Source organism: Chaetodon auriga, chromosome 24, assembly GCF_051107435.1.
Source record: "Chaetodon auriga isolate fChaAug3 chromosome 24, fChaAug3.hap1, whole genome shotgun sequence".
Classification (NCBI taxonomy): domain Eukaryota; kingdom Metazoa; phylum Chordata; class Actinopteri; order Chaetodontiformes; family Chaetodontidae; genus Chaetodon; species Chaetodon auriga.
This window is the reverse complement of record NC_135097.1, coordinates 17140183-17155192: the sequence shown is the minus strand read 5'-3', so window position 1 is coordinate 17155192 and position 15010 is coordinate 17140183. Positions and strand designations below refer to the sequence as shown.

Below are 15010 nucleotides of genomic sequence, written 5' to 3'. Positions count from 1 at the left end.
GGGAGTCCAACAGCTTTGAGCCAACAGTTGACTTCCCTTGAGGCAATGTGACCTTGATGTCTTTGTGTCTCAGCGGCAGTTGGTCGAGGTATTTGACACAGTGTTTGACCAGCTCTGAGGCGGCTCATCTGTCTGGTGACTGACCATCACAAGGCTTTCAAGACCGTCAGTCATCTCTGTGTCTTTGCCAGAACGCTGAGCCTGAGCACGCTGAAAACACAACATTGACAAAACAATGGATATTCCACTATCTCCCGCTTTCTGACCGGAGCAACTTAATATGATCTAATGACATTAGTCCAAACATCAAAGACACTGTATGGCTAAAAGTATGGGGACACCCCTGTACTCAGTGTACTGTTGCTCTGAGCCTGGTTTTCCTGCTTTGGGCCCCTTATTCCTGTGATGCTAATCATACAACAAATCTTACTACAGCACACAATGACACTTTACACAACAGTGTTCTCCCAACTTTGTTTCAACAGCTTGTGTTTGTCTGTGTCCTGTTTCAACATGACAAAGCCCCAGTGCACAAAAGCAAGAAAGAAGCGGTCCTCCCAGTAAGGTGTGGAAGAGCTTGACTGTCCTGCACGGAGCCCTGATGAGTCAAACCAGGCCGGCCTAGGACTTCATTTGTAGCACAATCTGTTATCGCCATGTTGGTGTTGCTCCTACAACAGGACACAAACCCCAGCCTCTTAGGTGAAAACCCTGTGCTTGACCTATTCATCCACCATGACCTTTTTTACACTTGACATGTCAAGGAGCTGACCGAACACAATTGATAATCTCATACACAAGCAAAGGCAAGAGTGTGTGTGTGTTGCTAGGGAGGGGTGAGAGCTGGCACTACAAGGCACACGCTCAGATCCCCCCTCGCATAGTCCTCTGTGCCTTGTACAAACACAGCCATAGTAGGAGAACACACAACAGGCCTCTGTTACAGCTCCAAGTAAAACAGTCTGCACCTTCAGTTAGATGGTTCATTCACTGCACATGTGCAGTTCCAAAGCTCACAGTCTGTGAGGAGTGAGGGACGTCAGTCAATCGTTTTAGGTCAAGTTGTGTTTCATTTGGAGTTTTTCTGAAAAGTTAAAGTGATGCTGTTGATTTTTCTGTCTATATTCAAAGATAAATGGGTTGATCTGTACTTCACTGACTTGCACACAACCATCGAAGTGTGTTTCCAGGTGTTGGGGAGCCCTGCTGCACATATGAAAAAAGATGCATCAAGTCTTCAGTGTTTCCAGAGGGAGCTGTGTGACGTCTGATTAATGTCCTCGAGTGATGTCACTTGAGAGTGTTGGTTGGGTCTGAAGAAGGAAGGACGTCTGTAGCTGCTCCTCACCTCTGCTGCAGGCCAGAGGCTCCAGGCTACGTTAGCCATTACTAGCAAAACACACCTGGATCTCCCACTCAACTGTTGGTGGACAAGATGCATTGTGGGCAATGCAGGCACCAGTTTGGACAATGTGTGGGATTAAAAAAAAAGATGATATCTGTGTTTCTGCAGCATCAGTTTGGATCATTTTTAAGCTGTCTATCATGCATGTAGTATTAACTCAGTGCACTATTTTGTGTGTCAGTAATGATAACACTAGTCTCACCAAAGGAATTACTAATATCACAACAGCTTAGTTAGTTATGAAGTTATGTATGTAACATGAGCCGTCAGATGATCAGTCAGGTTGGAAACAGTCCAACAGTCTATCCAGATCATCTTGTTTCTATGTTGCTCATTGCAGAGGAATGTTTGTCCACACAGCTACAGCAGGAACAACGATGTTTAAGGACAGTTTGGGTCATAATTGTACTTTTCATTTTCTCCTCAGAGTAAGCTTGCTGAGTTTGTTTGCACCCTGTCTGATTGCCTGGCTGCTTGTATTTCTTCCTCCTTCATTGGAATGTTATTGAGTTGTTTGAGAAAGAACTGGTTGAACAAACAGCGTATGCACTGACATATTCCACACTCTGCTTATCAAAACAAATTAAAAAACTCAGGCTTATCATTCAGCAGCTTTTACCTGATGCTTAAACATATCAACACTAACATACTGTGGTCGAGGGCCCAAACCCAGGAAAACACTCAGTGCTCCCCCAGACCAGCACTGCAGCTGTATCTTAATTCATTGTGACCCCTTGTGGCCAGTCCTGTGCCTGCAGCTTCGACCAAAACCTTTTTACTGTGGTTAATCATATTTTATTTTAAGTGGTTTCCCTCATAGTCCTGTTTAATTTTCTAAAAAAAAAAAAGAAAAAAAAAAAAGAAAGGTTCTCTTCAGGGTTATTAATATTTTTCTTTGAACCCAGCTCTGAAAAAAATAAAAAATAAAAAATAAAAATAAAAAACCCTCCCCACGTCAAAATAAAAATGTGTAGAACTTGCTCTCTGCTCTATGGAGCCTTTTGTGCACCCAACTTAAACTCAATATCTTAATGGATATTGCACATTGATATGACTTCATTTCACAGACAGAACTGTTGTTTTCTGTTTATGGGAATGTCAACTGTCTTTTTGATGTAGCCATTTATGTACTACTAACTACAGTGCAAAGAAAGGCTGAAATCTAATTTTAATCAGTCAACAGGTCTGGTTATAGTTGGCCTTTTGTTATGGTAAAGCCTGTTGGTGGAGACCAAAACAGAGCTAAGAAAGAGTGAATACTGAGGCTGACATTATCAGGTGCACACAAACACAACTCCAAATGAAAGCTAATGTTGTTCTGTGTCTGCTGAATGTGTAAATAAGCAACAGTATGCGAACGCATTGACCATGTCAGCTTTAAAGAATGTTCTGCTGCCCCCAACAACAATTAATTAATGCAGCTTTAAAAGGACCTGATACTAATACTAATACTAATGGACCTGGCAGTAATGCAAAAGGCAGCTTACAGCAAACCAAATATGAAACTGTAAGCCTGCATCCACTTTAAGGAAATCCTACACAAAAATGGAATAAATGAAACCAACAATGAACTCACAGCACATGATTATTCAAACAAAGTTGTACTTTTTTGTCTTTGTAAATCAGACGCTGATGGGTTGTGAAAAGTTTGGTGGCCAGTTGTGAAGGTCAGGTGGTTTTGGGAGTTAAGGTTCTGGATCTGTGAGGATCTGTATCAGCGGGTGGGCCTGAACAGGGGCTCAGCAGCTCTAATGGAGTGGAGGAGACAGTACAGATGGACTGGGAGTACTGAAGCTCCTCCTCAGTGTTGTCCTCACTCAGTGTCAACTCACTGAGATCAACTCCTTCCAGCTCAGCACACTGTGGACCGAAGAAGAGCCTCATCAATGCACAGACCCGAGGAACCTGCAGGACAGTGTCCTTCAAAGTAAAGATCACCACCAGGCCCACCAGCAGATAACCTGTGGAGCGAGGAGAATTTATTTATTTATTTATTTATTTGTTCAATTAAAAATGAATATCTAGTCTGTCATAATGCATTTTTAGGGCGACATTAAAGTGTCTATCAAATTACTCAAATGTGTTTTTTAACAATATGCCATTATAATGTTGAGTTAATGTTTGACATCTAAATGGCAGAGTGTTTTTTAAGGCTAATTCTGGTAACATTCTAACTCATTACCTTTAAATTTGTACATTTTTTGCAGTGTGGAATGTGCCGTAGAAACAGTAATTGTGTGGTTAGAGAAAGAAGTGATTGGTCAAATGAATAAATAATTAAAATATTACCTTTTTTGGTGGTTTGTCAAAAAACAAACAAATAAAAAAAAGGCTAAGAATTTAGACTCCAGGCTTCAGTATTTCTAAAATCCTGGCTCTGGCTCTGAACGTGCCTTTCTGTAATTCATTCTGTCCTTAGTTCAATACATTACTTGCATTATAGTGATAATATCCTAAAAATAACACAATGCAACACTCTCTAAAAGGCATCTAGTCACATATACTTCACTCAAGCATCATTCTTGCACATCATTCCACCTACATGTGGTGAGGAGTTCAAGTGTCTCCTTGGCTGTTTGGCTCCAGGTTCTCCCCAAAGAGTTTCCTCCCTGACCAACAGTGCACAGGATGACAAAGCAGAAGAAAAGAGCATCCAGGAAGCTCCAATCCGGCTCCATCGCACAGACCAGGAGGGCAGGGAGGAGGAAGAGGAGGGAGAGGACAAGCACTAGGAAGAGGGCGGCATGGATGAGGGCAGCCCGGGTGTAGGGCAAACCCCAGTAAGTGTGCAAGTGGTAGACAGGAGTGTGGGTGACCACAGGGAGGAGGAGTTTGGAGACGAGGGTGAGGAGGAAGAGGGTGAGGGGAATCCCCAGGGTGCAGTAGAAGATACAGAAGAGCTTGGCCTCGTTTGATTTGGGGGTGTAAGAGTCAGAACCTGAGGAAGAAGAGAGGATGGACAGAGGGGTTTGACAAACACATGAAACATTTTGGAAATTAAAGATGAAACCTCGAGCTTTTGAGCTTTTAATGAATTGATTGCTCAGTCTAGAAAATGTCCATCACAATCCTCCAGAGCCCAAACAAACACAGTCTAAACCTAAAGTTTACTGTCATAAAAGACTCATGATCATTTCTGTTATATTCCATTATAAGCCCGAGTCCTGCAGAATGTACATGAAGTATCAAAAGAACATTTGTCCTGTGCTTCCATTCACTGCATTACCTCTTTGTGGATATAATTGAATGAATGCTAATGCACTTCACTTTGTTGGCTGAGGTGAGCTTACTGTTGGGTATTTTAATCTCTGTAACTGCATATGCCTACAGTGTATTTTGAATATACAGTGGTCATTTATAAAGTAACAAAAGCTATAAGATACAAAAAACTGAGCAAAAAGCACAATATTTGTCACCATCTGCATCACCAATTTCAGGATTCTATGCTTTATATCATTGTAACTTGAATGTAAGAAGCAATCTGAAGAGGCCGCCTGGGAAATTGTGATAATAATCACGACAGATCAGGGAAATACAGACTAGTTGCAGTCATCATTTCTGCACTGACTGCATCTTACCCATGGTGGTCAGCGTGACAATGACGAAGTAGAGCGATGATGTGAAGTCATAGCGTCTCTCGTCAGCGTCAGCCTTGAGAACAGCCACATCACCGTGGTGAGCAGACAGAGCTTTGCCCAGCAGCTCGCTCAGCCGGCTCTCCTGTACGCACGGGTTCTCCCGCAGGAAGGAGCGGCGCAGCTCCTCCACCTCAGATCTCAGCTCCCTCTCCACCGGCTTCTCCACGGCTGTGAACACCACACCTCCCAGCACAATGTAGAGCAGGTAGCAGAGAAGCAGGCAGGCAAATGCATTGAGCTGACAGAACAGCCCCACTGAAGACACACACTGGGCCATTGTTGGTTCTGACTGCTGTTTCTCTACAGACTGCAACCAGATACTCACAGCTAGTTAGCTTTAAATATTTAGAAAGGCAGAGCAGGTCACACACACGAGCCAGTCAAAGACAGATCAGCTGAAAACAACTCTGAATTCTACAGGCCAGTCACAGTTTTGGACTGAGGAGCTTAAAATGGTTGTTTCAAAATGTAGACATTTTTTATTGAATGAAAACAGCTATTTACAAGATGTCACATTTTTTTTTTTCCAAATACAAAGCAGGCCTACACGCTGTCCATTTGATCCAACGCTGTCCTGAGCAGAGAGGAATAACCTCTCGACCCATCACTCCCTACTTTTCTCCCATGTTCTCGTTTCTCTCATGTGTGGGATCCTGTTCATGACGCTCAGGTCTGAGCTCCAGCTTCAGCAGATCACACCGAACGACGCCGTGGACGCATCTCAGACTGACACGCCGGCTTCCAGAACTGTGAGGCCAGTGTTGATCTCTTCAGAAAATATTACACACTACTAATCCACTGAAGCACTGACTCGGAACATGACAATGAGAGGCTAATCACCAAATGCCCCCCCCCCCCCCCCCATCAATCAGTCTTTTAAATCATGAGTAAAAAGCACAAATGCTGAAAACATTCTCCTGTTCCAGCTTCTCAGATGCTGCTTTTTGTCATTATTATATTTTTTTTTTCATTGTAAAATGAACACATTTGGCTTTTTGACTGTTGGATGAACAAGAGAAAATATTTGAACATATGTCTTTGACTGTTATGATGAGCCTTTTCTCCGATTAATTTGACAAATCCATAATAATAATTATTACTATTTTCAGCTCTTCAGTGGTGTCTCAATATTGGGATTCTGCACTATTATACTGCACAGATTTGCAGGAAAGACCTTTGTGGTTGCACCATGGCTGTGTAGGGGTTATGGAATGGGGGATCAGGTCAAATATAACAGGCATTTATGTAGGTGACTAAATTTAGTCAAAACTATGTTGGTCCTGTAATGCTCCTCTGTGCAGATAAGTAAATGAGCGTTTGTTCGTAGGAAAATGAAACAATGGTGTGAAGCTGTCAGCCCGTTCACGTCAGAGGCTTCAGTCATCTCAGCACTCTGGTTGGTTGGTGGAGCTGTGCCATACATTGCTGTCCACCAGAGTCTTCTTTGATCATACCACTGGGGGGTGCCAAAGTCAGAAGTTTTCAAATTGTGCACAGAGCAGCTTTAAGTCAGTTTGAAGTGTCAATAAAGACTGTTGTTGTCTCAGTGAATTACAATGCAAATGCTGCTCTCTACCTCAATAATGAAACAGGGTCGCTGCAATTTTGAACTACGAAAATATCATCACTAAAAAATAATTACTGGCAGCCTGAGCTGAAAAATATGAATATGTGCCTCAGTCAGTCGGTCAAACTCGACTTTGTAGTGATGAAATCTGAAGCTCGTTTCTGAGACTAGAGAGGCAGATGAAGGGAGTAATGGGAACATGCCCAGCGGCGTACAGGTTTGCCCACCCGACCGATGACAGGAAGTTTGTGGGCGTAGGCACGTGGTGGGATGGTAGGAATAGATGGAGTCGGGGCAAAAGTGGTCTGGAAGGGGCGGCGGCCCTGGCAACGGCGGCCCATTTGTCGCCCGCCGATGAGGAAGGAGAATACTGGAGGTCCCGTCTGAGGAGAGGTGAAGCGAGCTTTTGGGAAAACGTCACGAGACAGACCTGCTGAACGCTGGCCCGAACGAGACGAGGAAGATCTGGACCGCTGCACAGAGGACGAGGAGGAGGAGGAGGAGGAAGAGGAGGAGGAGCGAGCCAGGGACCTGAAGAAGAAAAGAAAGTCAGTGCTGCAAAAACAGACCCAGGAGTTTGGTTTTCAAGAAGGGTCAGATTTGTTGGCTGTACCTTCCTGATCCGGTAGCTGCCAGGCTGGGCGGGGGCGGGTCAGTGCGAGGACTCCCATCCTGCCTGGGGCTGATGTTGAGGTTGGCAGTCAGCTGTGGCATCTTTCTGGTGGTGTCAGGGTTGGAGGTCAGGCCAGGGGGTTCCTTCCTGGCATCACCGGGCTGCACCGGGGTGCAGGCTGGGTAGCTGCCAAACCCAGGCCCTGTACTAAACCTGACAGCCAGGCTGTCTCCAAAGAAGGAGTAGAGCTCACAGTACATGGCAGGGAGGGGGACCGGTGTCCACTCCTCCCAGGGACAGCCGGCCCCACCTGCCTGAAGGTGGCTGGCGATTCCCAGGGCAGCCTCCGACAGAGGCTCTGGAGGGGGGCTGAGGCCAGGGGAGCTCACCCTGTAACCCATAGCACCCACCACAGAGCCCGGCTGGCTGCTGGGGCCTCCCTCTGCTGGCTGAGACAGACACAGAGCCTTCATCTTCAGCAGACGCTCCACGGCCACCTGCAGGACACATCAGGAGAACAGCGTCAAGAGCCGTAATGTCATGTGATGAATTTGGTCTGAATATTCAGGGTTCAACAAGATGTCAACTACACTCAAGATACAGTATTTCATCATCGAACAGATCACCATGAAGTCTGCTGGACACATCATTTGAATGATTACAGGCTCTTTCCACTTGTGCCACCTACAACATGTAATCTGAAAGGTGTGGCCGCAGCAACCTGAAGGACCGAAGTTTGGTGTTTTCAGCTTGTTCCAATGATGCTCACGTGAGAAAATAAGAAATTTAAATAAATAAAGTCAAAGCAGATTTTAAATTGCAGCCTGTAGGGCAGTGGCATCCAACCTGGGCTGAAAGGCCCTCAGAGAGAGGTCTGACTGATTGAACAGTATAGAAAAACAAACATTTATGTTTAATTAACAAATGAGATGTATTTCCAGATGCTCCTATAATTTTTGTTTTACTGTTTCATTTAGAACAATACAGTTACCACTTAACCTGGCATCTAAAAAAAAAAAATCTTAAAAACTGAAAAAAAATGAAACAAACCAATAACAAAAAATAAAAATTAGTCTTGATTTGGCATTAATCAAGTTAAAGTTAAGTTTAATGAGATGAGTGGAAGGATTCCATTTGAAGGAGATGTGAGTGAAAGTCTGCTTTAATGAAATGCTTCAGGAGGTAGAAAGACAAGAGTTCTTGTAAAATGCTGAAATAATGATCAGTTTGCAAAATCAAGACAATTAGGAGTCCTGTGGTTCATCACTGCAGTACTGACCAGGATGGCTCCATAGACCTTATGTCCATCTGCTTTGACCTGGGCGTTGGAGACAGAGTAGTCATCCAGCACAGCTTGAAGATTGGCCCAGTAGGCAGGAAGGTGAGGAAAGAGCACTCTCTCAACAGCCTGCCGACAGAAACACAGGTTCATGTGAGGATTATTCTCACACACATGACTGAGGAGGCATGAGAGCAGAACGTTCAGACGAGCAGCAGAACCAGAAGAGAGACCTGGAAGCAGTGAACATACCTTCCATCCCAGAGCATGCAGGCCCACCACAGCTCCGTAGTGGGAGCAGAGTGGTCTCACTGGATCGGACAGAACCTTCTGGAGTGACAGCAGGATCTGATGGTAGAGACCACTCACCAGATCACCATGAGTCCTGGAGAGGAAACACAATAAGAAGAATAAAGTCTGGATTCTCATCAGACCCTCCCCAGGTGGTCTAAACATGACTCAAATGAATATGGTGCACTGGATGCTTGCTAGCATGCTTGCTATTAGAACTTCAAAGAGTGATAATATGTCAGATGTTGTATCTTCAGCTTGCTCAACTGTCCGCAAAAATTAAAACAGAAAACACAGAATTTGGGAAAAACTTCAAACGCATTTCACAGGATCCTACAACAGAGTACGAAAACTGAATTAGCCCAACGAGGGATTAATAAAGTACTTTCTGCTACCTTAATACTAATGTTTTTGGTATATTTTTTGGAGATTCATATGAAGCATTATAAAGCCTGTTAGCACATATACGGTATTCATGTAGTAATATGATCCCATACGGTTTGAACCCTGCAGCCATCGCTGATTTGCTCACCAGAAGATGTGGCTGAGGAGCAGGGCTGCATAGTCCCTGAGGGTCCAGTGGTCATTGAGTGGGTTGATGGAGGCAGCCAGCGGCTCCAGGATGCAGTACATGACACTGGAGACCAGGCTGCGGACGTAGGAGCCCAGATACAGGTAGGGGTTCTGGACCAGGCTCTTCACCATGTGGAGAAGCCTGTTGAGCTGCTCCAGGTCATGGCTCACTGACTTCACCTGGACAGAAACAGCCACACATTTGGATAATTGGAAAAGCATCCCATGTTCAACCCATGACAGATCACTCAGTTCAGTTTTATGGGAACAAAAATGAGGTCATGTTTGTGACCGTCACACATTAACAGTGAAACACCGATGAAGATGATGTGTTTTGATAAGCAAGACAGGTTCTGATTGGAGTTCAGCACACTGAAATAATGGTTCTGAACAAAGCTGTATCATCAATCTTACAGCTAGCTTGATTGCAGAATAAGAAGTTTAGCAGAGAAGACATCAGTTATTTTGTCAGTGACTTCACTCATGAGGTGAAGATTTGTTTCGGCCCCCCCCAAAAAATCAGCATCAGTCGGTCAGTTTCTGCACATTTTGTATCAAAGGGTGAATGTATAAGTCATTTCTATCACAGTTTGTTTGGATTCTAACAAGATATAATCATAGACAAGCATACCCCACTGATGACATAAACAAAGTACGGCAGGAGGGCAGCGATCTTGGAGTTGGACCGGAGGTCCAGCAGAGCAACCTGATACACACAGAAGCAAAATGTTAGGAGTAACACATTGTTTAGCCACACAGAATGTCTGCCTGCGCTCATCAGCAGCCTACCTTCATGAGGTGGGGGTCCTCTCCCAGGATGGCCCGTGTGATCTGCTGATAGTACTTCAACAGGTCGTCTGACAGAGACTGCACTGCTGTGGGAACTGTGACAAATCAACAGTCAGGTCCAGGGCTTCAAAAAACACACTCAGACAGAGGCAGATGTCATATGAGCCAGCGTCACTGACTACTGTTATGTCAGAGGCTTTATAAGGAGATCAACATGAGGAGTTGTTTATGTGTCTAAACTGGACAAATCGCAAATGTAATAGGTGGAAATGGTCAGTATCTCAAGAAGGATGCCTTCTTGTTTGGTAAAAAATGAAAAATTAGACACTAACATTATAGTGTTTCAGGCAAATATATATTTGTGCCTTGTCACTTTCATTTCTTTGAAAATGAATCGAGGAGAAGCAACATCGCCCACTGTGTGTTGAGCCTGTTAATCATAATGTAGAGTACCACCTGTCCCCTGGGGCTCCAGGTTGCCTTTCCCATCCAGGTAAGACACGTTCACTGACAGAAGAAAACAGGACAAATTATTAGCAAAAGATACCTCCTGATTCAAAGACTTAGATCATGAACTTTCAGCACCAAGGATACACCTGTGAGTGGATTATGATGGAGTGGGTCATACCTCGCACCATGGTCTCAGCACAGCCTTTGGGAATGTTGGTGGCCAGAGCCAACTCAACCAGGTTGATGTCCCGATCCTCAATGAAGAAAAGCTCTCCTTCTTTAACTGACCGGAAAGGAAGAGCATCCTGGGCCCCATAGCCACAAATAGTCTGACAAGAGACAATAAAGAAGCTGAAGGCAGCGACCACTGAAGCACGACCGTGTCATCTCAGACTGACCATACAGACAGACTGGGAGAAACCACTGATGTGAGCACTCTCACCTCCACGTTGCTCCAGCGCAGAGCTCTGTTGAAGTCCTCCACTGTCAGCTTCCTCCTCTTTGCATGTCTCATAAACTGCGAGCTGCTCTGTGTGCGTCCAAAACAACACATCGTCACTGCTGCATGTCTACATGACGAACTTGCACTGTACTTCTACACATTTTGACATACTTTTATATATTACATTTCCATTCAGAAATAATGATGTGATAGAGAGCTGGCCATATCAGTATTATTGGTATTGTTAACATCTAATGACGCACATTTTGGGTGAAATTAGACAAATAAGAATAATAACAGTGTCTCTGCCATCTGTCCATGCACCCCGGTAACACTGACCTGCGTTGCCTCCCTGAGCCGGTAACACACGTCCTCAGCCAACAAAGCAGCCACATCGTCGGCGAGCTCCACACCTGCACTCTCGGCCACGAGTTTGACAGAGTCCCGGGAAACTTCGGCGAAGCGGCGCTCCTCCCGGTCCGCCATGCTCCGAAATGACGGCAGAGCTTTCAGAACTTCGGGGGCTCCGTACAATAACGCCCCTGCTTGGTGGATCAGCTATATCCCGAATTTGCAAAGACACATATTGGATTTGTTGCAGGTATTAATTTTTGGTGCAATCGTTACGATTTGGTGACTATATGACAAGAATTTTACAAGTGCCACATTTCACAATGGGATTTGGTACGCAGTTCTTTCTGACTATGGGGCCAGCGCGGAATGGCTTTCTCGTATGCTCACAAAATGAAATCTGAAATCAAACTATTAAAAGTACCTAAAGTGAAAATTTCTTACGTTATTGAAACACGAAGACAACTACCGTTGTTTGGTCTGTAAAGTCTGTTAATGTATTATTTAGATAAGAGTTAAAATAGAGTGTCAAGCCTGAACTGTTAACGTTACCGGTTGTAACGTTAGCTAGCTACAATCTCTCAACATGCTAATAGCGCGATGTTTAGGAATGAGAGGGGAAACACAATCCAAGATCTTCAATACTTTAACTACCTTTACCTTTTTAGCTCGAACTGCCCGAGGTTGAGTATCTTTAGAGTCCGCACGATAGTTAACATCAGTGTAGCCACTCTACGCTAGGTACCCCATTCACATTGTCAAGTTAGCAAGCATAAGGAAGGGCATCCGGAAACCCCGTCATAATAAGGCAATACCGGAGCCCATTCTTTAAAATGCGACATTCACGACCCATAATTAAAACATACCACGGGGCAGTCTGTAAAATATCAGACTTAATTGGTTTTCAGAACGTTTTATTTTAAGTAAATGACTTCTGTCACCGGATGTTTTGAGTGTCTGAATATGAGTTAAGAGAATAAAACATCCGGTTTTATTCTGGCTATCTTGACTCTGCCAGCGCGACATGTTGACATGTTCCTACTAATGACGTCCCAGTAGGGGAAGACCAGTGATTGGTCGATTAAAAAGCATTGGGTTGTACTTATTGGTTAATTGAATACCAGTCTGACTTAGGCAGCTGGCCCTCTTGAATGGAGAGACATTATCTGCCTTAGACTGTAACTTCATCCAAAAAGAACAGAGCGTGAAAGGATGCGAGAAACTGTGCCATCTCCACCCTATTCTGAAAATGATCCTGGCTTAACCTCTCCAAAATGAATGAGCTGCTGGAACAACCTTTAGTCCTGATTGCAGGCTTTCAAGAGATGTTGAAACTTGGCTGCATGCATTTCCAATTCAGACACAAGAGAATTAGTGAAGTCTAACACTGATGTTGGATCACAGCCTTGCTCTCAGGCCGTTGGTAGAACACTGAACACTAAAATATTATTGTAAATTGTACATAATACATGAATATTGTGGCATTAAGATTTTTGCAATTTGATTAAGGGCCTATTCTGTAGTTATCACAGTTCTCATTGTCACCTTGTGAGCTTCTCAATGCCAGCTACATTCATACTTCTGTTTACTTCTTTGCATATTAACATGTGTAAACTGTGCTGAAAGCTAATAAACTACAACACAGGTTAGAGATTAAAATTTGTTTATTCATGACACTGTCACACATTCCATTTACTCCATTAATAAAGTATTTACAATAGTTAAAAAATTAAATTACAATCATAGCTACACCTGTACTGTTTCAGGAGACCAGACCATATAGAACCATTGGGCCTTTTGGAGGCCTTCTATGGACCGGTCAACAAGTGAACAGCTGCTGACACAAGCTCTCAAGTCAAACAACCTCAATTTAAAAAATATAGTTAATGCCTTGGGGAAAGGGAGTTAAAAAGAAAAAAAAAAAAAAAAAAAACATTTAATTGAGCCGTGCTGTTGTTCAGTGCTGATGCTGGTTCTGAGTACAACCACATCCACTTAGAGTGCCCTGTTGTCCCAGATCTCCTGGGCCTTGCTGCTCTCCAGCTGCTGCAAGTGGAGGGCCAGCGGCAGCAGCAGGTCACTCAGGTGCTGACTGGAGAAGGTGAAGGCGTTGTGGGCTGTGGCCTCTGCAGGCGGGGTGGAGAGAGGGGAGGATGAGGGAGGAGAAGAGGAGGTTGAAGAGATAGGTGAGGTAGATGTGAAGGGGGAGGTGGGGGAAGGTAAACCCGAACTGCCAGGGGATGGCTGAGCATAGAAGGACCCTCCTTGGGTCTGGTCAGAGGTTTTGATCTTGCTAGGGAGGCCGTGCTGGAAGCGGCATCGTGTGCCGTACAGGCAGAAACCAAAGGAGCTGAAAGTACGGCACAGAGCTCCACGTGGCTTCCACTCCTTGGCGTGTGGTTGGAGCTGGGGGCTGGGAACAGGTGGAGTCTTCTCTTCACCAACATCAGGTGACTCCAGACCACTGGCAGCATCTCCTCCCTCAATATGTAGGAAGTTACAGCGGGTGCCAAAGGGACAAACGCCAAAGGAGCGGAAGGTGCGACAGGCAACATTCCTGCGGCGGCGCTGGGCGGGGCGTTGTTCGGTGGGGTTGTGGACAAATAGGCAGCGGCTGCCGTAGTAGCAGTAGCCGGTTGTGTGGTAGCTGCGACATAACTCTGTCTTGTACTTTGGGTGGCGGAAGGGAACATGGAGCTCATGGAGGCCGTGGGCAAACTGGCAGCGCTCGGCATACTTGCAGAAACCAGTGGCTGAGTAGGTGGTGCAGAGCTCCGTCTTGTAGCGGGTGGAGCAGACCCAGGGGATGAGGGGAGGAGAGGACGATTCTACCAGGGGGAGCAGGGCCTTAGCCAGGGAGACTCCACCACCAACACCTCCATCGGACTCATCACTGGACAGCAGGTTTTCCACCATCTCCTCATCTTGGTAGGAAGGCAGGAATAAATCATCCCTACTGGTCTAAAAGAAAGAAAATTCAGATTTTGAGTAGATTGATTAATCAAGCCTGCCCTAGTCTCCCTGCTGCACCAGTTTCTTTAACTTAGAGTTGTAAGTTTCATTTTTGTTTGAATAGCTGGAGGTTATTCCAGGGATGTCCAGTATTACCATGATACTACAGCTCATCATTTTAGGAGACAATTTATAGCATTTATTTGCAGCTCCTTTGGCAGTACTGTCCAAATACTGTGTGAAATATGTGCTTTATGTAGTGCCCTTAAATCACACAACGAGTTTAACAAGGTTCAGACACAGTCGGCGTCACATCCGGGTTAATTTCCGTTCCACTAATTTCTCTAACTGAAAAAAAAAAAAAGAAAGAAAGAAACGCTCAGTGAAATTGACTCTCATTGAGCGTTTCTTTTTTTTTCTATTTTTTTTTTTTTGTCGCTATGAGAAAGTGAAACATGTTGCTGGGGTTTCCAGATAAAGTGTTTACAACAGCAGGGAAAGTCTTTGCTACTCGATAAATGACAACTACCTTATAAAACCAGGTCATTTGTAGCAACGTAAATCAATTAATCTAATTATTTCATACATACATCCGGATACACTCATATGATATACTTGTACCAATATGTCACGTAAGGTTACAGTGAAGGAGTTACAAGA

The 15010-nt window shown here is 44.5% G+C and overlaps 3 protein-coding genes across 4 annotated transcripts; all 3 read right to left on the bottom strand.

Moving 5' to 3' along the window:
* Window positions 1-3073: 3073 nt before the first annotated feature.
* kcnk7 (potassium channel, subfamily K, member 7) lies at window positions 3074-5320 on the bottom strand. Its single transcript, XM_076725643.1, has 3 exons — window positions 4984-5320; window positions 3948-4343; window positions 3074-3366 (listed from the first exon to the last, which is right to left on the bottom strand). The coding sequence occupies exons 1-3, from the start codon at window positions 5318-5320 to the stop codon at window positions 3074-3076; spliced, it is 1026 nt and encodes a 341-aa protein (XP_076581758.1).
* Window positions 5321-6681: 1361 nt separating this feature from the next.
* Window positions 6682-12228, bottom strand: taf6l (TAF6-like RNA polymerase II, p300/CBP-associated factor (PCAF)-associated factor). 2 transcript variants are annotated; one of them, XM_076725532.1, is made up of 12 exons: window positions 12059-12228; window positions 11387-11605; window positions 11048-11134; window positions 10784-10934; window positions 10612-10662; window positions 10156-10250; window positions 9998-10072; window positions 9326-9546; window positions 8755-8887; window positions 8503-8631; window positions 7224-7720; window positions 6682-7141 (listed from the first exon to the last, which is right to left on the bottom strand). In XM_076725532.1, the coding sequence occupies exons 2-12, from the start codon at window positions 11531-11533 to the stop codon at window positions 6778-6780; spliced, it is 1950 nt and encodes a 649-aa protein (XP_076581647.1). In that variant the 5' UTR covers window positions 11534-11605; window positions 12059-12228; the 3' UTR covers window positions 6682-6777. The 2 variants fall into 2 exon arrangements, with proteins under 2 accessions (XP_076581647.1, XP_076581648.1); XM_076725533.1 differs by having other exon boundaries at window positions 11387-11592; window positions 12050-12148.
* A 1165-nt stretch (window positions 12229-13393) lies between these two features.
* On the bottom strand, window positions 13394-14314 carry cth1 (cysteine three histidine 1). Its single transcript, XM_076725642.1, has one exon. It carries the CDS (start codon window positions 14312-14314, stop codon window positions 13394-13396), a length of 921 nt encoding a protein of 306 aa, XP_076581757.1.
* Window positions 14315-15010: the final 696 nt, after the last annotated feature.